General features: G+C 40.2%; 1 protein-coding gene across 1 annotated transcript; it reads right to left on the bottom strand.

Annotated features, from left to right (window-relative positions):
* Positions 1-2,895: 2,895 nt before the first annotated feature.
* LOC110875284 (disease resistance protein RUN1-like) lies at positions 2,896-16,753 on the bottom strand. The gene is made up of 6 exons (XM_035977342.1): positions 16,236-16,753; positions 16,065-16,153; positions 15,290-15,708; positions 5,014-5,696; positions 4,624-4,929; positions 2,896-4,527 (listed from the first exon to the last, which is right to left on the bottom strand). The coding sequence occupies exons 1-6, from the start codon at positions 16,656-16,658 to the stop codon at positions 3,010-3,012; spliced, it is 3,438 nt and encodes a 1,145-aa protein (XP_035833235.1). The 5' UTR covers positions 16,659-16,753; the 3' UTR covers positions 2,896-3,009.
* Positions 16,754-27,475: the final 10,722 nt, after the last annotated feature.

Below are 27,475 nucleotides of genomic sequence, written 5' to 3'. Positions count from 1 at the left end.
TGTATTCGTACACAAGGAGTAGGCGACTAGATCCTCCCCTAGCCGGACCTACAAAAAAGATTGCCATTCCATAAAAGGGAGGAAAAAGACAAAAAAAAACTGGATATAAACTGAAAAATCGGACCAGATTTTGATTTTGTATGAAAATACTGCTAAAATGGTCCTTATGGTTTGGTTACTTTAGCTACTTTAGTCCAAAACTTAAACCTTTTGAATCTAGGTCCATTTGGTTTCAATTTTGTTGTCATTCTCGTCTAAAAGCAAATCAGGTCATATTTTTCAGATAATATCTAGCTTTTTTTATATTTTTCCCTCTTTTAATGAAGGGTAAACTGGTCAGATTTTTTAATTTATTATAATAAAACGTTAAAAGACCATTTTGCCCTTCCATAAAAGGGAGGAAAAAGACAAAGAAAGCTGGATTTTAACTGAAAAATATGATCTGATTTTATTGGATAAAAATGTCAACAAAATTGAAACCACATGGTATGAGTTTTGCACTAAAGTGTCAAAAGTGACCCTCAGAGACCATTTTGGCGGTTACTCTGATATATATTTATTGTAAAAATATAGTTACGTAAATGAATTTAGAGGATTTTCAAATAAACTGGTTTTTAAAACAAAAATACAAATTTTAAAGAGACGAGAACTTTTAATCTGCATTTTTAGAGGAGGGTATAAATAGTTAAAAAGGGGAAGAATATTAACATTCATGGAAGAAATTATTTTGCTCGTTAGTTTACCCGCCACCATTTACCACCTCTGCTAAATTGGTATATACAATAAATCTATCATAAAGAAGGGCTTGACACACTCAATTATATGTTGTTTTGATCTCATAAAGTAATATTTGGATGTAGGGCAGTACAAAAAGCTCCCGGCTTGGAGCTCACTTGGATTTAGCTCGGAAAAAACTTGCTCGATATGGCTCGGTGCCGGCCCGGCTCGGTTAGAAAGTGAGCCTAGCTCGGCTCGGCTTGTAACGAGCCGAATTGGCTCGGTTGGTCGCTCGGCTCGGCTTATTTTACTTGTAATATATTCTAATATTATAAACATTATAATATATTACACAAAAACTGATTACTATTTACATGTATTTAGGAGTGTAATTTGATATCTATGACATATTTGAAGGTTAACTATCATGCTAATAATATTGTATTCCATTAAAATTTAAGCCTTATTTGTATTGTTAATTCAATAATATTTTAGACTACTGAATTTTAAGAGTTATGTATTAATTTTTCTTTATAAAATCGAGCCAAACCAAGCCGGGCCGAGCCAGCTCGGTTTAAAACCAAGCCAAGTCCGTGCTTAGATTTTCAGCCCGGTTTAAAATCCAAGCCGAGCCAGCTCGGCTTATAATCGAGCCGAACCCGACCTTGCACTGACTCGGCTCGGCTCATGAACAACCCTATTCGGATGTAACAGCTTCAACCAATAATTAACATGCTATGGGACTTACAAGTGTGTAGTGCTGATTTTATGCTCCAACCGAACCACGATCAAAAGGTGCAGGTTATGAGATGCGGGTTGTTCAACCGATTGGTTCAGTCAGTCAGTTAAGTATAGGTAATCATTTTTTGTTCGGTAATCGATAACAACATGTTAAACAAAAAGAGAATGTCCCTGTTGCATTCTATAAATCAGAAACATAAATATTCAAAGACACTTTCAATACTTCTTCTTGAATCCCAACTTACCTACAGAATGTCCCTGTTATTCATAACTGTACATACCAGCCTACGAATCTTGAGATTATATTAGTAAAACCACACGACTCAAGCTGCCCCCTAGACCCTGTAATACACAGACCTTTCAATCGAAAAATGTTGTACGGAAGCTGTCTTATACCCGCACCTTCTATGTTTAACGTATTCAAGCGTTTCATATCTCCAAATTCCTTTGGCAATTTTTCAACTTGTATACAAAATCGAAGATATAAATCTCTTAAACTTTCCATCTTACAGATACTGTCTGGGATATATTGTAAGGATCTACAATCACTTAAGTCGAGTGATTTCAAACGTTTCAACATACAAATGCTATCCGGAAGATGCTTAATCTCTTTCATCCACAAACGTAGCTTCTCTAGACTTTGTAACTGGTAAAGATCATTGGGCACCTCCGGAATACTGCCTATAAGGGTGAGCTCTCTTAAATGTTGTAAACCACAAATGCTTGTTGAAAACGACTCAAGGTTTGTGCAAGCACATAGACCAAAATTTATAAGCTTCTCAATATTTCCACTCGATGAGGGTAGAGGTTCCCAATATATACAATTAAACTGAAACTTAGGCAAATTACTTTCTGGATGCAGTGGGCATATATCTAGGGACTCCGCAATTAGGTACAGTCGAAATTTAAAACTTATTTTGTGTTGTTAAACTTGATTTTGGCTTATAATGTATTAAGTTGAAGCAATTTGGATTTTTTTTTTTTGCACTATTGAATAATATTTTAAACTACTGAATTTTAAGAGATATGTGTCAATTTTACTTTTTAAAATCAAACCAAACCAAGCCGAGCCAGAGCTTAGATTTGCAGCTTGGTTTCAAATCAAAGCCGAGCCCAAGCTTGCACTGACTAGACTAGGCTCGGCTCATGAACAACCCTATTCGGATGTAACCTTCAACCAATAATTAACATGCCATGGGACTTACAAGCAGGGTGCGGTATGTAGTGTCCGGTATATAGTTTTCGTATAGAATTTTTTAGGTATATACGTTTTCGACCCCCCGGTTTTATAACTTTTTTAAGTATATACGTTTTCGACACCCCCGTCGGAAAATTTCAAGCTTCGCCACTGCTTACAAGTGTGCAGTGCTGATTTTATCCTCCAACTAAACCACAAATAAAAAGTGTACACTATGGCATTGTCCAACCGATCGGTTCAGTCATTCAGTTAACTACACGTAATCATTTTTTGTTCGGTTTACAACATACAAGAAAAAAGAGAATGTCCCTGTTACATTCTACTAGTAAAACTGGACTTTGAATACTTCTTATTCACAACTGCACATAGTAGTAAAACACAGACCTTTCAATGTAGATTATATTAGTAAAACCACAGGACTCAAGCTGCCCCCTAAGACCAGTAATACACAGACCTTTCAATTGAAAAATGTTGTACGGAAGATGTCTTATACCCGAACCTACTATGTTTAACGTATTCAAGCGTTTCATATCTCCAAATTCCTCGGGCAATTTTTCAACTTGTATACAAAATCGGAGATCTAAATCTCTTAATCTTTCCATCTTCCAGATACTGTTTGGGATATCTTGTAAAGATCTACAACCACTTAAGTCGAGTGATTTCAAACGTTTCAACCTACAAATGCTATCCGGAAGATGCTTAATCTCTTTCATCGACAAATGTAGCTTCTCTAGACTTTGTAACTGGTACAGATCATTGGGCACCTCCGGAATACTGCCTTTAAGAGTGAGCTCTGTTAAATCTTGTAAACCACAAATGCTTGTTGAAAACGACTCAAGGTTTGTGCAAGCACATAGACCAAAAGATATAAGCTTCTCAATATTTCCACTCGATGAGGGTAGAGGTTCCCAATATGTACATTTAAACTGAAACTTAGGCAAATTACTTTCTGGATGCAGTGGGCATCCATCTAGGGACTCCGCAATTAGGTTCAGTCTAAATACATCATAATGTACAAAAAAATGTTTAAACCTTGAGCCACCTTTGAAGTTAAAGTAGACAAGATCTTTTAGACAACCCACGTGAGCGTGAATTTCTTGAAGGTAATAACATCCTTCAAGATCTAACTTCTTGAGATGTGGAGTCATCTCAAGATTGAGGTTACTCACCTTAGAACCACCAAGGCTGAGGAATTGGAGCTCTGGACATTCAACGGGCATGTGGAGTTCTACAAAGTCATAACATCCTTTGAGATATAACCTTTCAAGATTTGGAGTAATCCCGAGGTTAAGGTTACGCACCTTAGAACCACTAAGATTGAGGGATTTGATGTTTAGACATTCAACATGCGAGTGGAGTTCTACAAATTCATTACATTGTTCAAGATTTAACTCCTCAAGATGTGGAGTCATCCCAAGGTTAAGAATACTCACCTTAGAACCTTTGAGGTTGAGAAATTTGAGCTTTGGACATTCAACGGGCATGTGGAGCTTTACAAATTCATTACATCCGCTAAGATTTAACTCCTCAAGATGTGGAGTCATCCCAAGGTTAAGTTTACTCACATTGGAACCACTGAGATCTATGGATTTGAGATTCAAAAATTCAACGGGCAAGTTGAGTTCTACAAATTCTTTACATCCATTGATATATAATACCTCAAGGTGTGGAGTCATCCTAAGGTTAAGGTTACTCACCTTAGAACTACCAAGACTTATGAATTTGAGCTTTGGACATTCAACGGGGATGTGTAGTTTGAAAAATTCAAAACACCCTGCCAGATTTAACTTTTCGAGATTTGGAGTCATACTAAGGTCAAAGGTTTCTAACTTTGAAAGTCTGAGGTCAATGAATCTTATCTTATTTAGAACCTATCATCAGAAAAGAAAAAAATATTAGTGTAATGACAAAATAAAATATAATATTATAATGTATGATTCAAAACAACAGATCAACCATTATTCTACCTTTTTTTCTCCTCCTTCCCAAAGTTCTGATATATTGCCCTCAACCATTTCAAGGTTAACGAGCTTATTTGCTTGAAACATTTGAGGTAAAGACCGAAAAGGGTATTCAGGCCAATCTAGAGATTGTAAAGCATCCGGTAAGTATTGGCTAACTTCATCAACAGCCCATTCTACATCTCCATTATTCCAATATAGAGATTGCACGGAAAGAAATCTAAGTTCATTCATTTTCCTAAGACCTCTCATAATAGTTGTTGGATGGAGACTTGTGTATTTTAGTTTAATACTTCTTGTTACGTCGGTACCCTGTAAAAAAAGCATATATGAAAGTTTGGTCAAAACAAATAAAAATGTTGTAGTTTTCCACCATTCATATAAACTTGAACTTACCAATTCATTAACCAATATATCTTCTATTTCCTCTTTAATCCATAGTCGGTTATGCTTGCTAGGCTCAAGAGGGTGCAAACCACGGACAATATTCCAGCCCATTTCTTCTATATGGTCATGGAAACGCAAACCGTCATAATCAGAAATAGTTATCAAAGATTTCTGCTCAAGAACTCTTAAACCAATATGAGCATTAAACCCACAACTTTCAAGTATTCTTATTGAGTCATCTTTCATTTCACCTTTCAGTATGCATACAACATCTAAGAATATTTCTTTCTCATCATTCTCCAGGCCATTATAGCTTAGTTCCAATCTTTTCAAAGTTTTCTCCAAGGGAATGGCTTTTAGTCTTTCGATGGTGTCCACCCATTCATGCTCAGTTCTACCACAAAGATGTGAACCCAAAACTTTGATTGTTAAGGGAAGACCGGCAGCATAATGTACAACTTTTCTTAATAGCTCTTCATACCCTTGATCTGGAATCTCCCTCCCAAATGCATACCTACTAAAGAGGCAAATTGCTTCCTCATCCGATAACAGAGTGACATCATGAATAACATTCACTCGTTGTGCTACTAACACTTGCTCATCTCTTGTGGTGATGATGATTTTACTTCCCGGCTTAAACCAGGTAGGCTCACCTGCTAATGCTTCAAGCTGGTCTATATCATCCACATCATCTAGAATGTCACACCCCCAAAATCCACCTGCGGATAACACCCGCTTTGAGGGCGTGACTGACCAGGATCCAGCCACCAATTATACTGAGCATTGAATTAATAGTAGAAATATTTAATATCCAAAGTAGTTAGCAACATCGTAGTTTAGGTTCGATAATTAGTTTAACAAAACAGCGGAAGCATAAACCAAAGTAGTTTTAAAGATAGTTCTTAGTTCAAAATAATTAACCCAACACACGGGTTTGACGAACATTACACATCCCCAAGCAGCAGCTCCTGAGTCACTGGTTACCTGCAAAGCATGCAGTAAGGGGTCAACAATAATGCTGAGTGAGTTCACTAGTCGTCCAGTTTTAGTTTACCAAAAACTTAAGTTGTTTAGATAAAGCATTTATAATCACGTTGTGGGGAGCTACCCCATCTGTAAGCTCACTAAACTGTAGATACCGAAACTGTTGACGGAATATAAATATTCGTGCCCCGAGTCAATGTCTATCGTCATTGACCATGTTGCAAGGTCTACTAGTTCACGCCCGATTCCCCCGGTCACGGTGTGAGGTTGTCAAACCTAATAGCGCTATCAACTAATAACCCGTTCGCCCCCGGCGATTAATCGGTACTGTAAGCAGGGACTTAAAGTGATAGAGTTTCGTTTAGCATGGCTAGTTGTGATTTATAAATAATATCCAAACGTATCTCCCCCGGAGATAGTAATTACCCATTCTGTTTCCCCCGGAGTAATGGGTCAAAAGTGTTTTTCCCAAAGTTGGTAGTTTGTTCGTGTCCCTCCGCGGGACGCATGCTTTTAGTGTGTGAACTCACCTTGGGTTGCTCGGCAGATTGGGTTACTTGTCAAACACGTTGGTCACCACGTCCTAACATGGTTACCGGTATAGGTCAGGTTTGGTGTACAAGCAAACACGTAAAATCTACACATAACTATCACGTTGCATGCATAAAAATATAGACAGTGGGTTATTGGGCCGGCCCTAGCATTTAAACAGTCAAACAGTAACACGCAGATCAGTCAACAGGTAGCCCATATCAAGCATACTATGGCCCAATAACCAAAGTGGACAGCCCAGTCGCAACCAGATGGTCTCGAGTCGCAACCAGGAGGTCTCGGCTTGTCACGCTGTGGTTGCGAGTCGCAACCATGTGGTCTCGAGTTATCACGCTGTGGTTGCGAGTCGCAACCGTCGTAGTCTCGAGTCGCAATCGTGTGGTTTCGAGTTGTCATGCTATGGTTGCGAGTCGCAACGGTGCGGTTGCGAGTCGTAATGCTGTCCCTTTCATGTACACGTGATGATGCAGATACATCAGTCCAAATAGTACTATGTAATCAGACCCAAATCAAGAAATGGCCAATAAGGTTTCACTAACAAGTTTTCCTAAACTGTCATTAATAAAAATTGGATCAAACATTGCCCTTTTTGAATCTTCAAGTCATATTCAACTAGTTCATCACAAGTTCATCATTCTAGGGTTTTTATATCCAACATAACCATACATTTTTATGAACCAAAACTTACATATTTCATCAAGATCATCATGCAAGAACAAGAAAACATGCATTTTGTAGCCGAAATCTTATATTTAACAATATCATTTTGCAAGAAACAAAGAAGCATGGTTTGGTTGGCCATAAATTCTCTTAAACTACCATTTTCTAGCCATTTTCAACATGTTACAAGTATTTTACACATAATGGTTTACACATATAGTGAAACTCACAAATCAACCTAAAAATCATGCATAACAATTCTAACTAAACATTCCCTAGTTCATAAACATTTCATAAATCTTTTACACATATAGTTAACACTAACCGGTTGTGAAGAAGGAGCCGAAAACAAAGAGAAAGGAACCGAGAAGATGGAGTGTCCGAGTGATGATCTTGACCGAGTTTCTTGTCCGAGATCCTTGAGCTTGAACCGAGAGTCGGGGAGAGAAAGGATTGTTGTTTTGGGGTTTTCTAGTTGAGAGAGAATAGAAGTGTTTGTGTGTGTAAAATGAAGGAAGTGGGGGGAAAGGTTGGGATTATATACAAGGTTCCAAAATAAGCTTAGGGGGTTTCGGCCCAAACCGGTTACGGCCCAAGAGGCCCACTCGAAACCGAGTGGCCCACTCGCAACCGAGTGGTTGCGAGTCACGGTCTCGACTCACTAGTTTATACACGTATACTTATATATATATATACATACACAACACACATATCATGTAAAAAGTCACGTTTTCATTTAATATCATATATATACACAAAAATATTATAAGGTGTTTGTTCGGAAAAACCTAGAGTGTCACATTATCCCCAAGTTTTAAGAACTTTCGTCCCGAAAGTTAAGGCAGCCACTGCCAAGCTAGCGTGTTTCAACGGGGTGTCACATCATCCCCCCGTTAGTTTGGAATTTCGTCCCGAAATTCAGTTGTAGCTTCAGTGCTGGGGTTTTCGTTTGGGAACAACTGGGGATACTTAGACTTTATCTGGTCCTCCCGCTCCCAGGTAAACTCTGGGCCACGTCGTGAGTTCCAACGAACTCGCACGAGAGGTATCTGGCTACGTTTGAGGGTTTTGATCTCTCGATCCGTGATCTCAATCGGTTCCTCAGTAAAGTGTAGCTGTTCATCAATAGTGAGTTCCTTGAAAGGAATTATGAGTGTTTCATCTGACAGGCACTTCTTCAGATTAGACACGTGAAAGACATTGTGCACTGCACTCAGCTCTGCAGGCAGGTTCAATCTATAAGCCACCTTACCGATTTTCTCGGTAATTTCGAATGGTCCAACATATCATGGATTCAGCTTGCCTCGCTTACCGAAACGAACCACACCCTTCCAGGGTGAGACTTTAAGTAGAACCCGGTCCCCGACCTGGAATTCTAACGGTTTCCTACGCTTGTCAGCGTAGCTTTTCTGACGGTCACGAGCTGCCGCCATGCGTTGCCTGATCTGTGAAATCTTTTCTGTTGTATCTACCACTAGTTCTGGGCCTGTGAGTTGACTATCACCTATTTCCGCCCAACAAAGAGGTGATCGGCATTTACGACCGTACAATGCCTCAAAAGGTGCCGCCTGAATACTAGTGTGGTAGCTGTTGTTGTAGGAGAATTCTACCAGCGGTAAATGCTTCTCCCAGTTCTTGCCAAAATCGATCACACATGCTCTAAGCATGTCTTCCAGGGTTCGGATGGTGTGTTCAGACTGCCCATCCGTTTGTGGGTGGTAAGCGGTGCTCATGTCCAAACGTGAGTCAAAGGATTTGTGCATAGCTTGCCACAACTCGAAAGTAAAACGAGCGTCTGGGTCGGAAATAATGGAAGTTGGCACCCCGTGCCTCGAGACTACTTCCTTTAAATAGATTTCTGCCAAGGTAGAAAACTTGTCTGTTTCCTTAATGGCCAGAAAGTGTGCAGACTTAGTCAATCGATCTACTATCACCCAAATAGTGTCATTCCCGCGTTGGGATCTTGGTAGCCCCGTAACAAAATCCATGGAAATTTGCTCCCATTTCCATTTCGGGATTTCGGGTTGCTGGAGTAGGCCTGCTGGTTTCTGATACTCGATCTTGACTCTTGCGCAGGTCAAACATTTGCTAACGTATGCTGCTATGTGGGCTTTCATGCCAGGCCACCAGTACGTGGTCCTTAAGTCGTGGTACATCTTATCTGAACCAGGATGTACTGAATAACGGGACTTATGGGCCTCGTCCATCACAAGCTCTCGCAGATCTCCGTAAAGTGGAACCCAAATGCGCCCTGCCACATAGTAGGCGCCGTCTTCTTTTTGCTCGAGTCGTTGTCTCGATCCTCACAGGGACTCAGCCTTGATGTTTTCCGATTTCAGAGCTTCGGTCTGAGCATTTCGAATCTGGGTAGGGAGATTAGACTGGATGGTAAGTTGCAATGCTCGCACGCGCTTGGGCGTAGTGTCTTTTCGGCTGAGGGCGTCTGCCACGACATTGGCCTTGCCCGGATGGTACTTGATGGCGCATTCATAATCATTCAGAAGTTCGACCCATCGACGTTGTCGCATGTTTAATTCCTTTTGCTTGAAGATATGCTCGAGACTCCTGTGATCGGTGTAAATGGTGCACTTGGTACCGTACAGGTAATGTCTCCATATCTTAAGCGCAAAGATCACTGCTCCTAGTTCCAAGTCGTGCGTAGTGTAGTTCCTTTCGTGAGTCTTAAGTTGTCGAGAGGCGTAAGCAATAACTTTGTCGCGTTGCATTAACACACAACCGAGCCCATGGATGGATGCATCGCAGTAAACCACAAAGTCGTCAGTGCCTTCAGGCAACGAGAGAATAGGAGCACTACAGAGATTATCCTTTAGTGTCTGAAACACGGTTTCCTGAGCTTCACCCCATTTATAAACCATACCCTTCTGAGTAAGAGCCGTGAGAGGCTGAGCGATCTTGGAGAATCCCATGATAAATCTTCGATAGTATCCCGCCAGTCCCAAGAATTGGCGGACTTCGGTCGGAGTCTTAGGGGTAGGCCAATTCTTCATTGAGTCGATCTTTGCAGGGTCGACGTGAATTCCATCCTTGTTAACCACGTGCCCAAGGAAATGGACTTCTCGAAGCCAGAAGTCGCATTTCGAGAACTTGGCATACAGTTGCTCATTGCGAAGGAGTTCGAGGATAAGGCGTAGGTGCTGTTCATGCTCTTCTTGACTTTTCGAGTAGATCAGGATGTCGTCTATAAACACGATCACAAACTTGTCGAGGTAGGGTTTGCATACTCGGTTCATGAGATCCATGAATACTGCGGGCGCGTTGGTCATTCCAAAGGGCATAACAAGGAATTCATAATGACCATAACGAGTTCTGAATGCAGTTTTGGAGATGTCTTCATTACGGACCCTTAGCTGATGGTAGCCTGATCGCAGGTCAATTTTAGAATAGTAGCTCGATCCTTGCAACTGATCGAATAGGTCGTCGATTCGCGGGAGAGGGTAACGATTCTTGATGGTAACCTTGTTCAGCTCACGATAGTCAATGCACATTCGGAATGTGCCATCCTTCTTCTTGACAAAGAGTACCGGGGCTCCCCAGGGTGATGAACTAGGGCGTATAAACCCTTTATCCAATAGTTCCTGTAGCTGAGTAGAGAGTTCCTTCAATTCTGCGGGGGCTAGCCGATAAGGTGCACGAGCTATAGGCGCTGCTCCGGGAGCTAGCTCGATTTGGAATTCGACCTGACGGTGGGAGGGAGTCCAGGTAGTTCCTCAGGAAATACCTCGGGATAGACACGTACTACCGGAAAATCTTCAATCCTCTTTTCCTTTTCGTGGGTGTCGGTGACGAGTGCTAAGATAGCGGTGTGCCCTTTTCGTAAACACTTCTGGGCTTTCAAGAATGAGATAACGCTGGAGATTTCTCCACCTTTGACACCTTGTACAATGAGGGGTTTGCCAGAACGGCGGGGAATACGAACTGCTTTCTCTTGACAGAGGATCTCAGCGCGATGCTTGGATAACCAATCCATACCAATAACGACGTCGAAGCTTCCAAGAGTAACAGGGAAAAGATCGATACTAAATGTGTGACCAGACAACTCTAGTTTGCAGCCCTTGATAACATGTGAGGCCTCGATGTTTCTACCATTAGCTAACTCGACGATATGATGTGAACTTAGTAACGAAAGCGGACGCTTAAGCTTCTTACTAATACGTAGGGACACATAACTAGCATCGGCTCCAGAATCAAATAATATAGAAACATAACGATCATCGAGTAGGAACTTACCCGCCACGACATTGGGGTCATTCCTTGCTTCTCCAGCTCCAATCACAAAAGCCCTTCCTCTAGCACCATTCCCAGCATTGTTGTTCTGATCGTTGTTTCCAGCTCCCTGATTGTTGTTGCGGTTCTGGTTCAGTTCAGGGCAATTCTTCTTAAAGTGCCCCTCAGCTCCACACTGGAAAGAACCCTTGGCATTCCCGTGATGTTGTTGCTGCTGGTTCTGCCCCACGGGACGTGGACTCCTACAATCCTTGGCCTCATGCCCCATTTTGTTACATCGCTGACACTGACCTTTCCCACACGGCCCGCTGTGATGTCGATTGCACTTGTTGCACTTGGGGTGGTTACCGCGATAGCCACCCTGTTGTTGAGTGCCCTTGTTGTTTTCAGTTTTCCTTTGCTGTGCGGGGGCCTGAGTGGGGTTAGCATCCTTGCTTTGATTTCCTTCCCACTTACGCTTGTTGTCACTAGAAGTTCCGACAGTAGCACTGATCCTTTTGGGCAACCTGCCCTCTTCTACGGCCTAATCAGTAAGTTTGTGAGCAAGTCGAACGATCGGCTGAATGGTAGTGTGGTTGGCTGAAGTTACATGGCTTCGAATTTCTGGAGCCAAACCCTTGATGTACAGTTCGATTCTTCGATACATAGGTCGAGACATGTTTGGGCAAAGAGCAGCATAGTCATTGGACAGTTTGGTGTAGGTCTCAATCTCTGACCCAACCATCTTAAGCGCATAGTACTCGTTCTCAAGTTTGTGGATGTCATCCCGGTGACAGTACTCCTCCTTAATCATGTCCTTGAAATCCTCCCATGACGTAGCATTAGCAGTTTCCAATCCAAACATCTGAATTTGCGCCTTCCACCAAGAAAGCGCGTTTCCTTCAAGCGTAGCAGTAGCAAATTTCACCCAATTCGCAGGGGGACACTCACAGACAGCAAAGACAGCTTCAACTTTCTCAATCCAATGCAGAAGACCTATGGCACCCTCAGTGCCGTTGAAAGGGAGAGGCTTGCAATTCATGAAAGTTTTGAAAGTACACACGGGTGGTTGCGCAGGTGCATGCTGACCTGTTCGTGAGAAGCGAAGCGTATAGACTTAGAGGCGAAAAGACGATGTGACGGTAGGATCTAAACATCCTAAAACAACGAGCTTACCTATAGGGTGAGCTGCGAAAGCTGCAGCCACTGTGTTGAGCAGGTTAGTGAACTGAGCCTGAGTCATGTTGATGTTTCCTCTTCCACGTCCACTCATTGTCTTCATAACCAGAAAACACAGTATGAGTGTGATGTCGTAATGTAGCGAGAATGAGATAGAAGAGAGAGGTGTATCTATCTAATTAGGCACACTAGTACGTATAGTAAAACAGGAAACATAAGGTAAGCAAACAAGTAAACACTGGTCCGAGCTATGAGGTCAAAAGTGTTGAGCCTTGCACTTGGAGTGTAGTGTCGTCGCGAGTCACAGGTTATAGTCTGGTTTTTCTCAAAAAGATTTTTCCCCTTTTTAAAACCAAGTTCACTATAACCAATGGCTCTGATACCAATCTTTCACACCCCCAAAATCCACCTGCGGATAACACCCGCTTTGAGGGCGTGACTGACCAGGATCCAGCCACCAATTATACTGAGCATTGAATTAATAGTAGAAATATTTAATATCCAAAGTAGTTAGCAACATCGTAGTTTAGGTTCGATAATTAGTTTAACAAAACAGCGGAAGCATAAACCAAAGTAGTTTTAAAGATAGTTCTTAGTTCAAAATAATTAACCCAACACACGGGTTTGACGAACATTACACATCCCCAAGCAGCAGCTCCTGAGTCACTGGTTACCTGCAAAGCATGCAGTAAGGGGTCAACAATAATGCTGAGTGAGTTCACTAGTCGTCCAGTTTTAGTTTACCAAAAACTTAAGTTGTTTAGATAAAGCATTTATAATCACGTTGTGGGGAGCTACCCCATCTGTAAGCTCACTAAACTGTAGATACCGAAACTGTTGACGGAATATAAATATTCGTGCCCCGAGTCAATGTCTATCGTCATTGACCATGTTGCAAGGTCTACTAGTTCACGCCCGATTCCCCCGGTCACGGTGTGAGGTTGTCAAACCTAATAGCGCTATCAACTAATAACCCGTTCGCCCCCGGCGATTAATCGGTACTGTAAGCAGGGACTTAAAGTGATAGAGTTTCGTTTAGCATGGCTAGTTGTGATTTATAAATAATATCCAAACGTATCTCCCCCGGAGATAGTAATTACCCATTCTGTTTCCCCCGGAGTAATGGGTCAAAAGTGTTTTTCCCAAAGTTGGTAGTTTGTTCGTGTCCCTCCGCGGGACGCATGCTTTTAGTGTGTGAACTCACCTTGGGTTGCTCGGCAGATTGGGTTACTTGTCAAACACGTTGGTCACCACGTCCTAACATGGTTACCGGTATAGGTCAGGTTTGGTGTACAAGCAAACACGTAAAATCTACACATAACTATCACGTTGCATGCATAAAAATATAGACAGTGGGTTATTGGGCCGGCCCTAGCATTTAAACAGTCAAACAGTAACACGCAGATCAGTCAACAGGTAGCCCATATCAAGCATACTATGGCCCAATAACCAAAGTGGACAGCCCAGTCGCAACCAGATGGTCTCGAGTCGCAACCAGGAGGTCTCGGCTTGTCACGCTGTGGTTGCGAGTCGCAACCATGTGGTCTCGAGTTATCACGCTGTGGTTGCGAGTCGCAACCGTCGTAGTCTCGAGTCGCAATCGTGTGGTTTCGAGTTGTCATGCTATGGTTGCGAGTCGCAACGGTGCGGTTGCGAGTCGTAATGCTGTCCCTTTCATGTACACGTGATGATGCAGATACATCAGTCCAAATAGTACTATGTAATCAGACCCAAATCAAGAAATGGCCAATAAGGTTTCACTAACAAGTTTTCCTAAACTGTCATTAATAAAAATTGGATCAAACATTGCCCTTTTTGAATCTTCAAGTCATATTCAACTAGTTCATCACAAGTTCATCATTCTAGGGTTTTTATATCCAACATAACCATACATTTTTATGAACCAAAACTTACATATTTCATCAAGATCATCATGCAAGAACAAGAAAACATGCATTTTGTAGCCGAAATCTTATATTTAACAATATCATTTTGCAAGAAACAAAGAAGCATGGTTTGGTTGGCCATAAATTCTCTTAAACTACCATTTTCTAGCCATTTTCAACATGTTACAAGTATTTTACACATAATGGTTTACACATATAGTGAAACTCACAAATCAACCTAAAAATCATGCATAACAATTCTAACTAAACATTCCCTAGTTCATAAACATTTCATAAATCTTTTACACATATAGTTAACACTAACCGGTTGTGAAGAAGGAGCCGAAAACAAAGAGAAAGGAACCGAGAAGATGAAGTGTCCGGGTGATGATCTTGACCGAGTTTCTTGTCCGAGATCCTTGAGCTTGAACCGAGAGTCGGGGAGAGAAAGGATTGTTGTTTTGGGGTTTTCTAGTTGAGAGAGAATAGAAGTGTTTGTGTGTGTAAAATGAAGGAAGTGGGGGGAAAGGTTGGGATTATATACAAGGTTCCAAAATAAGCTTAGGGGGTTTCGGCCCAAACCGGTTACGGCCCAAGAGGCCCACTCGAAACCGAGTGGCCCACTCGCAACCGAGTGGTTGCGAGTCACGGTCTCGACTCACTAGTTTATACACGTATACTTATATATATATATACATACACAACACACATATCATGTAAAAAGTCACGTTTTCATTTAATATCATATATATACACAAAAATATTATAAGGTGTTTGTTCGGAAAAACCTAGAGTGTCACATAGAACTACAAGAACCTTTCTATTAGCCATCATCCTTTTCATCATACGTTTCCCGTCAGAAACACCAGCTACAACAATGGTTTGATCATTTAACACGGATGAAAGGATCTGTTTTTGCAAATCCTTCAACCCAGACAAAGAGCCTTTTGAAACTTCTCTGACATCTTCAACAAAGCTCTTACCTTCAAACCAGATGGATATATGATCAAAAATAGTTCTCGCCAAAGTCGTCTTCCCACCACCTCCAATCCCCTTGATCCCTATCATCCGAACATCATCTAAATCAAGTTCCAAAGATGAAATTACGTCCCTTACCCGAGTCTCCATGCCTACTAACTTCCTATCGATGCTCAAGTTAATGAGATGTAGCTTTAGTGAAACGTCTTCAACGATTTGTTGGATAAATTTTGCTTCATGCCTGTGTGTTAAAGAAGTTTCCATTAAATTACTTACAATCCCACATGAAACATGAGATGATATGGATCACCCTATTAAACATATATTAGAAAAAAAATGTAAAGATCAAATACAAATAAGTGAGTCTTAACATGAGAAGTAAACGATTTTTTAGTTGCAAAATGTAAAAAAAAAAAAAAAAAAAAAAAAAAAAAAAAAAAACTTTTTTGAGATTGTGAGACTAAAACACGTGCTTGACATATCATGGAAAAAAAATCCAAAAATATAAAATAATTCCCTCCTTTACTTCTCATGTTAAGACCCATTTGTACCGGAACCTTACTCTATAAGAAAAAGAAATAAGAAACCGAAGAATACCCGTTGAAAGTGTTCTTCAACTCCATCCCAGCGAGGTAGGCTGCTTCTTTTAGAGCATTTTTCCATCTTCCAACATCATGTTCCTTTTCCTATTTGCCAAAGTGCAAAACTTTCTTAGTATTAACAAATCATTTCAGTGAACAAATAAAAATGAAGTGATAAGGATGTTACCAGAGTTGCATCTTCCAACGTCCTCTTCCTCTTCCTTGTCAACTGTTCAAAGGCTTCCCCAACTAGCCCACTTTGTTTTCGGACTTCGGTGGGTTCCACATCATAGAAGATGGGGTAAGCAGTATGCTCGGCTGTCTTCTGGCACTTGATAATCTCCACGAGCTCGTCTAAGCACCAGGATGAAGATGCATAGTTCTTGGAGAACACAATTATGTAAAATCTCGAGTCCTGTATGGATTTGATTAGCTGCTCCTTGATCCTTTCACCTTTGTCGATTGTTTCATCATCTTTGTAAGTAATAATGCCTTTATTCACAAGAGCAACATAGAGATGATCAACGAAGGTTTTGCGGGTGTCTTCACCCCGGAAACTCAAAAACACATCGTACCTGAACCTCTTTTGAACTGATGAAGTAGAAGCCATTGAATGGAATGTATGATTTAAGGATCGAACGGAATGAAATGAAATATTGATTAATTGGGGGAAAGTTTAGCGAGCCGAATGAAGAACCATCAGGAGGAGTTAGATATTTGAGTTAATTACTGTTTTCGTCCCTGTGGTTTGTCAAAAATCACTATTTCAGTCCATTAGTTTAAAAATTGCGATTTCAGTCCCTGTGGTTTCACTTTCGTAACCATTTTAGTCCACCTCGTAACCATTTCAGTCCCTGTACTTAACAAAATAATGGATTGAAATGGTTACAAAAGTGAAACCACAGGGACTGAAATGGTTACAAAAGTGAAAGCTCAGGGACTGAAATCGCAATTTTTAAACTAATGGATTGAAATAGTGATTTTTGACAAACCACAGGAACGAAAACAGTAATTAACTCTAGATATTTTGTTTGGAAAGCAAAGAAAGTACATGCAATTACGTGGGCAACCTACAGCCTCTTATTTAGTCAAGAAAAAAGATAAGATTCTCATAATCTGAAATTTCAACGAAAATAATAGGAAGTTTCCACAAAAACGTTCCATTTTACAACTTCTTATAATCCCTAAAATAAATCTGTACATTGTTAAAATTTTCTAACTCGTGAAGCATAATAAATTACAAAAAAAAATACATAAAAAATAAATGTTTATAATATATGTTCCACTTAGCTAAGACTACGGAACAAACTCTTACGGTTTCAGAGAAAGCGACAAACTAAACGCCTAGGGTTGATTAGATTTATTGGACCGGCTAACAAATATCAGGGCGACCGAAGAAACCAAAAACCAGACTTATCACTGACTAAACCAAGAAAAGACGCTTTGATTTTTAGTTTTGGGAATAACCCGATACTTGGTTCATTTCAGTCGCAGCACACTTCAAAAAATAAATTTAACGAAACAGAATTAACTGCAACTTTTTATATTTGATGCTTAATCTAAGGCTCTGTATTGCTTTAACATTCTTTATTATGTTGCTTTGTGGAGTACATGTCCTACATGGATTTTAACATTTTGTTGTTGATTTATCCACTTAATCTTTGTTGTTTGTTGAGTTATAGCTCGTTTGAACACAACAAAAAACAATTAAAAACACACACAAGTTTTTTTTTTAATATTTAAAAAAAATCACTATATTACATTCCTAACAATGTGAACACAGCCAAAAATACCTAAAAGACACACAATTTTTTTAATATTTTAAAAAAATCGCTATATTACATTCCTAAAAAAAATTCCGAGTAACAATTATCGATGCACATGTGCATATGTATCATTTCTTTGACAAATTTCGTAATACATTACCAGTATTAGACAATTACACTATCATTCGTAATATAACACCTTTTACATTACCAATATTAGAAATGCACATGTGCATCTATATGTATGAATGTCAAAAACTCAGGAATTAACAAGAAATATGCAATATTATTGGCAATAATCTGTCAATCGTTACAAGAGAATCAGTTGGACCAAAAGATTGACTGAACCGAACACAAGGTTCTTATAAACGAGATGATCCTAATACCAAGAAACTGTAGATCTCTTCAAATACGTAAGAGATCAAAAGAAAGATAAAGAAGCTGATGTAGGGTTGTAAAGAATGATTGAGAGACTGTATGCTGTTCCACGCATATGCTGAAAGCTTATAAAGCCCAGGCTGCAAATGCCCTTTATCACTCCAGCCCAATGCCAGCTAATATCCAGCCCAAACTGCAGCAACGGACAACTTTAAAGGCAGCCCAAATCTCGCATAAATGGAAACAAGTAACAAGAATAAGAAACAATAATAATGGATATAAATAAAGTATTAAAACTGAAAATCGTCAATATCTTTAACACCCCCCCCCCCCCGTTTTAATACCAAAAGTATTAGATAAACCTAAAGACTTACACATTTTGTTATGATCGGCTGGAAGTAATCCTTTCGTGAAAATATCAGCCAATTTATCACCAGAGCTAACACCAACAGTTTTAATTAACCCAGAAGCTATCTTTTCTCTAAGAAAGAAAAGATCAATCTCAAAGTGTTTGGTTTTGTCATGGAATACAGGATTTGCCGCGATAGATAAAACAGCATTGCTATCGCATTTTAACATAACAGGTAAATCAATTTTCACTTGTAATTCTTGCAACACATTGATCAACCACATAATCTCACAAAGTGTAGCACACATAGATCTGTATTCTGCTTCAGCAGAAGATCTAGATACCACACTTTGTTTTTTTACTTTTCCAAGAAATTAAAGAATTTCCAGAAAGATGCCAAAACCAGTGACAGATTTTCTACTATCGACACACTTTGCCCAATCTGAATCTGCAAAGGCAGATAATTCGAATTTTTCACTCCTTTTAAACATAAGACCAGCACCAGGAGCATTCTTCAAATACCTTAGTAACTTAAAAGCAATTTGAGAATGAGCGGCAGTGGGCTTATGCATATGTTGAGAAAGATAATGAACAGTGTATGCTATATCAGGTCTTGTATGAGATAGATAAATTAACTTTCCAACAAGTTTCTGATATTTGCATATATCGACAAATTTGAAGCTTCCTTTTTGCACAAGTTTGAAACAGAATAGTTTGGCTCAATAGGACAACTCACAGGCTTACAGCCACTCATGCCAAATTCATTTAGAAGATCCATACAGTACTTCCTTTGAGACAGAACAATACCTTCATCAGTTCTTATAACTTCTATTCCCAAAAAAAACTTTAACTGGCCCAAGTCTTTGATTAAAAATTCTGATTTTAAAAATGTTTTGACATTATTAATTTCTTTTTCATTGTTCTTGTCATAATTATATCATCTACATAAACAAGGAGAACAATAAACACACCATCATTATTTTTTATAAACATAGAATAGTCACATTTAGATTGAACAAAACCAATATTTAGCAAAATGATGTGTGTAAAATGCAACATATAAATCACATCAATTAAGGCATAAAACTAACCCTTTTTAAGTACTAATGTTGGAAAAAGAGTGTTTTTGTCTTCCTTTTGTATTTTCAGGATGAAATGAGCTCAAAATCACAAAAGAAGCAAAAAGACAACTAATTCTAGCTTAAATACAAGAAAAGGAACAAAAGTAGACTGCCCGGACCCTCAACGGCACCTCCCAAGGCAAAGAAGAGAAAACAGAGACTGAACACGCCCCGTGTCCAGCGAACACGGGGGCGTGCCCAGGAAGCAGCAGAAAAGACAAACCAGTAGAAGCTTCCATTGCCCACCACGGTTCCGGGTCCAGCGGGCACGGGGGCGTGGTGAAAGTACAGCAGGCGCATTAATTGTAATTGCGAATTACAATTAATGAAGAGAGAGAATGTCAGACGTGCACGGGGGCGTGTCCAGCGGACACGGGGCCGTGCCCAGCCTTCTGTTCAGCCTATAAATAGGGGAGCTTGGTTTCATTCTCTCTCATCCCTTGGCACACCACCTCTCTCACACTTCATCCACCACCCACCACCACCATAATACCATCATCCACCACCATCATCCATTGTCCATCGTAGAGTGTGTGAGTCGTCTCAGGATCCAAGATTGATCGTAAGAGTTCTTGACAATCAAGGCCATGTTTGCCTAAGTCTCTTACATCACTTGGTGAAGACAAGTGTTTAGTATAATACTTTTTATTTTTAATCTTTTGCACTTTTTATTTGGTTTTGTATTAATGACTTTAATAACTAGTTACTTATGTTGAAGGTGATCTTTCCTTATCGTTTGTCCGTGGTGTCTTGGCGTTATTTTACTGTCTATATAAAATAAAAGATTTTCACCATTCATATCTCCACGGTCTATATGGAGGTATGTTGGCTACCTGGTCGGGGGTTAAGGGAACGGTTTGGTAAGGGTCTTGCCCTTGTTCAGCGTTTAGAGGTCCTGCTTGGGACCTGGGTCAAATTTAGTAGGATCTCCTTCAATGCCCATAGGTATTGGATGGCGGGGATCCAAACTCTTTGACCCCCTCATAAGTTAACTACTATTAATACTATAACCCGGCTATTTAGGACTGTATCCCTGCTGACTCAGACTACTTAGCCGAGGGTAACGTCACCGCCAAAAGCGGGGCCTACCACAATTTGCATTAATAACTTAATTCATTATCTTTCAATAATCCGACCCTTTAGGATTGTATCCTTGCTGACTCAAACTACTGGGTTGAGGGTAACGTCGCCTTCAAAAGAGGGGCCTACTACAATAACTAAGATAATCTCTTAAACAAGTGCAAATGTGCGAAAATAATCAAAGGTTATACTAACACACGTGTCGGATCCAAGTGATTCATCTTGTCTATCTGTTTTTACTTTATTTTATTTTTCAGCATTTAGTTAGTTTTTATTTTTCTTAGTTTAAAACATTTTTCTCACTTTTTGATTTGATTAGACGTTGAGGATAAACCGGTATTAAAAGCTCTTGTGTCCTTGGACGACCTCGGTATCTTACCAACACTATACTACGTCCACGATGGGTGCACTTGCCCATATGTGTGTTTAGTGTTAGTGAATATCGTGTTTTATAAATTTAAAACTTGGCTAAAAGTGTAAAAAGGGGCTTAAATACTCATCAAAAATATAACACACTTCACGCACATCAAGTTTTTGGCGCTGCTGCCGGGGACACAAGGATTTTAAGAAAGTTAGGAATCAACGGCCTAATCATATTTTTATTTTTCTTTAATTTTTTAGGATTTTTTCTTAGATTTTCAGCTTCTGCAGAGCTCAACACGGGGCCGTGCCTGCTGAACACGCCCCCGTGCTCAATCATTGGAACTGGCAATCCTGTTTTAAGTCAGACAGTAAGCTGAACACGGGGCCGTGTCCACTCAACACGCCCCCGTGCCCAAGATTCAGTTACTGAAAACAGAACCGTTAGATCCCGGCGGTTGGTAATTTATGACACAAACATGAGTGATAGTAATTCTTTTTACTTTCAGCACTCTTATGGTTTGTGGTGTCGATTATGTGGCGGCGAACATGAGGAATTAAAATGTTATTTTCTCAACTATAGGCCCCACTATATAGACCCACCGATTCCTTGTAACCTTAAGAGGGGGGAAAGTAAAAATAAGCACTATCTCTCCCTCGAATGCGCCCAGCCAGATATTCTATGAGAAATGCTCCTTGACGAGTTATTTCAACTAGAAGAGCTAATTCTCAATTGGTCAAAAGAACTGAGGAAGGATTTTATAGATCCATCCCAAGAAGATGACCATGAGGAAATGTTGGAACCGCATTCCGACAACCTCGTTGCTCCCGAAAATACCTTCATACCTAGAAAAGATGTGGACGATAGTCGTCCCTGTGCCGATTGTGCCGTGAAGGACTCCCCATCGACTTCGTTCGGTGCATACATAGACCTGAGCGATTCGGCATACACCTTCTTTAACGAGAGCCCGGAAAAGGGTTGGACTTGTCCACCTAGAATGAAAATAGGAATTACCCTCACCGATAACCTCTTGCGTTCTCGCCTTAGTATAGGACAATTAAGGTATCTTAGGCACTTTGGGGTTGTTCCAACAAGTCAAGAGCCACCCGATATAAATTAACTCCTTAGTAAGAAACAAAACTCCATGAAACAGCCTGCCGACACGGGGCCGTGCCCGGTCAACACGCCCCCGTGTTCACTCAGAAGATTCTCTGCTGATTCTGTCAGAATACAGACAAAATGTGTCAGGATTTTCTCTGCACACGGGGCCGTGTCCAGCGGACACGGGGCCGTGTCCACTGTGCTGTCGTTTTCTTTAAATGCAGCCTGAATCCTGCTCATTTTTGACCACTTCACCAAGCAGAGATTCCTGGGATCTTCACATATACCATCCTAGGTAAGTGCTAAAAGAAGGTTCCTAAGGACCATCTTGTCTTTTCCACTTTTGTTCATTTCTCCTTCTTCAAAAAATTTTTCAAACATCACCTCCATGGAAGCTTGGAAACCCATGATTCCAATCTTCTATGTAAGGTTTGTAGGATTTTTGACTACGGATTCTTGTCTAAAGTTAGTTCTATAACTTTGTTTTAAATTATCTGAGCTTAAAACACAATAAAAGTGTATTAAAATAATTTAAAAACCTAGAATCGTTGGACAAAAATCCGACAGACAGCTGAACACGGGGCCGTGCTCACTGGGCACGGGGCCGTGTTCGAGGTACTGTTCTGCAAAAGTTTAGTTATCTTCGGCTCCTTTCGCAGAAAATGGCCAGCAGAAATAGCGGGACATCTTCGAGAAATAACCGAAATGGAAGGAGGTCGTCCACGGCGGAGGATTCCCTAGTAAACTACGTTTACGCTTTGAGGGAAGCCATAGACGAGATGACGGGAGTGGAAGAAGCATTGGTGGACCGTATTAATCATCTGACGGTAGGTTTGGAGGGCTGCCTGCGAGAAGTAAACCTCCTGCACCAGAGGCTAAACCTTCTCGCCTCCCCGCCTTTGGTTCTGGTGATAACCCAAAGGGCGGGGAATGTAGTACCCGAGGTCATCATTCCAGCCGAATGGCACGCCATGCACCAAGTGCCTCAACCAAGGGTGGTGCAAGGAGTCCCGGTGAGTGTTCCTCCTCAAGACACCGAAGAGAATGAAGCTACCTTCTACCTCCCAAGGGAGATAGAAGAATGGCTTTGAATGACAACTGAGGAGCCATCGGCTAGAAAATGTTACTACATCGGGAAGCTATTCCCGAAATTTTCCTAAATAAGTAGAACCCTTATGATAACCTCATGTATCCCCTAGTTATTTAGCTAACTTTATGTAATGTCTCTCTATGTTCGCAATGATATGATGGTTTTTAAGATTGATGGTTGTTTTGAGAATAAAACACACTCACGGTGGTAATGGATGAAAAAGGGAATGAGAAAAATGGAACCATGCACGAAGAACAGAGCAACCCGACACAATTCTCCATCACAGAAGGCTCAACACGGGCCGTGCCCAACCAACACGGCCCCGTGCTGAGCGACCTGCAGGAAAACACCCAGTTCAGGTAACTGGACACGGGCCGTGTTCAGCGGACACGCCCCCGTGTCCAGGCTTCTGTTTCAATTCTCTAATTTTTGTTACTGGCACTTGACCACGGGGCCGTGCTCGGTCACCACGGGGCCGTGTCCAGGATGCCAGTAACATAAATCTTTGCTTTTTAAACCACTTTTGCACATTCTAATCAACCAAAAACCTTATTTTTGGACACATTGAGGACAATGTGTAATTTAAGTGTGGGGGGATGCTAAAACCTTGAATTTTGCAAATCCTAAACACAAGCCTTACACAAAACTCTATTGGAACCGCAAAACACCCCAAATTTTTTCAAAAACTTTTTCATTTTTTTTTCATTTACTTGTCTTAGTTTAAGTTGGGAATAACAAGTTCTAAAAAGGTTATATTTTTACAAGTTTACAACCGATAGCGTCGTGATAACAAAGAACCAACATAAGAAAATTATGAAACGGCATAGCAAGTCTAGTTAAAAATTCGATTATATATACTTGATCACATTAAAAACCCATTCCCACAAAAGTGAGTTTTGAGCCTTTATTGAGCATAAAAGTATACATATTTAGATTAAATGCTCATTTTTCGTTTCTTGTGTGAATAGCCGCTTGGTTCTTACAAATCTAGAACTTGCCACGACGATACATTCCCGGTCCTTACCAACTTAAACCCAAGTAAGTAAATGATGGAGGCATTAGGACTAACCATTTTTCTTTCAAAACCATTATTTTTCATTTTTTTTCACCTACCCAAAATCCCGATAGATAGCCCCTTTGAGCCTAAACCTTTTCATTTCATTACCCCAAAAAACCCTTTTTACCCACCAAAAACCTTTTTTATTTTTCACCCTTTATTTTAGTAACAAGCTCGGTTTTTCGTAAACTCGCCTTTTTATGTGATGAAAAAAAAAACAACAACAACATTGATGAAGTCAAAAACAAACAAAAGCTATATAAAAGCTTGTTTGGAGAAATACTTCAAAATAAAAAGTCGCTAAAGACAAGGTATTTTACGAAAACCGACGCTTTTTACGATTTTTCGCCCTTTTTACTAACCACTAACCCAACCACCCACCTTTAACCCAAGCCTAACCCTTCACCCAAAAGTCCTCTTGATATTTACAAAGGTAAAAAGTTAAAAAGGAGGAGGATTGATTGCTTGGCAAGCCTATGGAAGGCGTAAGTTCCATGCCGCTCTCGAGTGATTCACTAAAATATACACCTTCGGCCGAGTGTTGAGTGATCTCCCGTGAGGTATGTGAACTTGTATATAAATGGAATTTTAATAAGGCATGCTATGCCCAAATAAGTAATTTATCTTATAAAACGTTCAAAATAAATCATAACGAATAGGATTGTAAATAAATAAAAATAAAACTTACAAAGACCTTGGATTCCCGACACTCTAGGACAAGCTAAAAACTTCTCTTCTACCTATTCCATTTGGGAGTGTAAGCCACATTTAAAGAGTTTTGCTTGAGGACAAGCAAAAGTTCAAGTGTGGGGGTATTTGATGTGTGTAAAATGCAACATATAAATCACATTAATTAAGGCATAAAACTAACCCTTTTTAAGTACTAATGTTGGAAAAAGAGTGTTTTTGTCTTCCTTTTGTATTTTCAGGATGAAATGAGCTCAAAATCACAAAAGAAGCAAAAAGACAACTAATTCTAGCTTAAATACAAGAAAAGGAACAAAAGTAGACTGCCCGGACCCTCAACGGCACCTCCCAAGGCAAAGAAGAGAAAACCGAGACTGAACACGCCCCGTGTCCAGCGAACACGGGGGCGTGCCCAGGAAGCAGCAGAAAAGACAAACCAGTAGAAGCTTCCATTGCCCACCACGGGGCCGTGTCCAGCGGGCACGGGGGCGTGGTGAAAGTACAGCAGGCGCATTAATTGTAATTGCGAATTACAATTAATGAAGAGAGAGAATGTCAGACGGGCACGGGGGCGTGTCCAGCGGACACGGGGCCGTGCCCAGCCTTCTGTTCAGCCTATAAATAGGGGAGCTTGGTTTCATTCTCTCTCATCCCTTGGCACACCACCTCTCTCACACTTCATCCACCACCCACCACCACCATAATACCATCATCCACCACCATCATCCATTGTCCATCGTAGAGTGTGTGAGTCGTCTCGGGATCCAAGATTGATCGTAAGAGTTCTTGACAATCAAGGCCATGTTTGCCTAAGTCTCTTACATTACTTGGTGAAGACAAGTGTTTAGTATAATACTTTTTATTTTTAATCTTTTGCACTTTTTATTTGGTTTTGTATTAATGACTTTAATAACTTGTTACTTATGTTGAAGGTGATCTTTCCTTATCGTTTGTCCGTGGTGTCTTGGCGTTATTTTACTGTCTATATAAAATAAAAGATTTTCACCATTCATATCTCCACGGTCTATATGGAGGTATGTTGGCTACCTGGTCGGGGGTTAAGGGAACGGTTTGGTAAGGGTCTTGCCCTTGTTCAGCGTTTAGAGGTCCTGCTTGGGACCTGGGTCAAATTTAGTAGGATCTCCTTCAATGCCCATAGGTATTGGATGGCGGGGATCCAAACTCTTTGACCCCCTCATAAGTTAACTACTATTAATACAATAACCCGGCTATTTAGGACTGTATCCCTGCTGACTCAGACTACTTAGCCGAGGGTAACGTCACCGCCAAAAGCGGGGCCTACCACAATTTGCATTAATAACTTAATTCATTATCTTTCAATAATCCGACCCTTTAGGATTGTATCCTTGCTGACTCAAACTACTGGGTTGAGGGTAACGTCGCCTTCAAAAGAGGGTCCTACTACAATAACTAAGATAATCTCTTAAACAAGTGCAAAAGTTCGAAAATAATCAAAGGTTATACTAACACACGTGTCGAATCCAAGTGATTCATCTTGTCTATCTGTTTTTACTTTATTTTATTTTTCAGCATTTAGTTAGTTTTTATTTTTCTTAGTTTAAAACATTTTTCTCACTTTTTGATTTGATTAGACGTTGAGGATAAACCGGTATTAAAAGCTCTTGTGTCCTTGGACGACCTCGGTATCTGACCAACACTATACTACGTCCACGATGGGTGCACTTGCCCATATGTGTGTTTAGTGTTAGTGAATATCGTGTTTTATAAATTTAAAACTTGGCTAAAAGTGTAAAAAGGGGCTTAAATACTCATCAAAAATATAACACACTTCACGCACATCACAAAACATTAACAAGCCTCTCATTCCACATCCGAGGGGCTTGTTTCAAACCGTACAAAGACTTGTTAAGTTTGCAAACTTTATTAATGTTATCACCAGTTTTCAAACCATCAGGTAAATCCATAAATACTTCTTCTTTCAAATTTCCATATAAAAATGCATTATTGATATCTAATTGGAATAAAGGCCAGTTATACTGAACAGACAAACTAATAACACATCTTATAGTAATCATTTTCACAACTTTCACAACTGGCGAGAAGGTTTCATCAAAGTCTATTCCTTCTCTTTGATTGAAACCTTTGGCAACAAGTCTTTCCTTAAACCTTTCAATTTCACCCGTAGACCTATATTTTACTTTATATACCCATTTACAACCTATAAGTCTTCTTCCTTTCGGAAGATCAACAATGGTCCAAGTTTCATTCCTATGAAGGGCACTAACCTCTTCATTCATAGCATTTATCCAATTAATGTCCTTAACAGCTTCAGCATAAGAAGTAGGCTCAACAATTTTGTTCACATTAGAGGCAAAACAAACACTTTCTGATGGTAAATTTGCATAATTGACAACCCTATCATATCCATACTTAACTCTACCTTCAACGACAAAAT

Source organism: Helianthus annuus, chromosome 9, assembly GCF_002127325.2.
Source record: "Helianthus annuus cultivar XRQ/B chromosome 9, HanXRQr2.0-SUNRISE, whole genome shotgun sequence".
In the NCBI taxonomy this organism is placed as follows: domain Eukaryota; kingdom Viridiplantae; phylum Streptophyta; class Magnoliopsida; order Asterales; family Asteraceae; genus Helianthus; species Helianthus annuus.
Note: the sequence above shows the minus strand (reverse complement) of the source record. Positions and strands in the feature narration are given on the sequence as shown.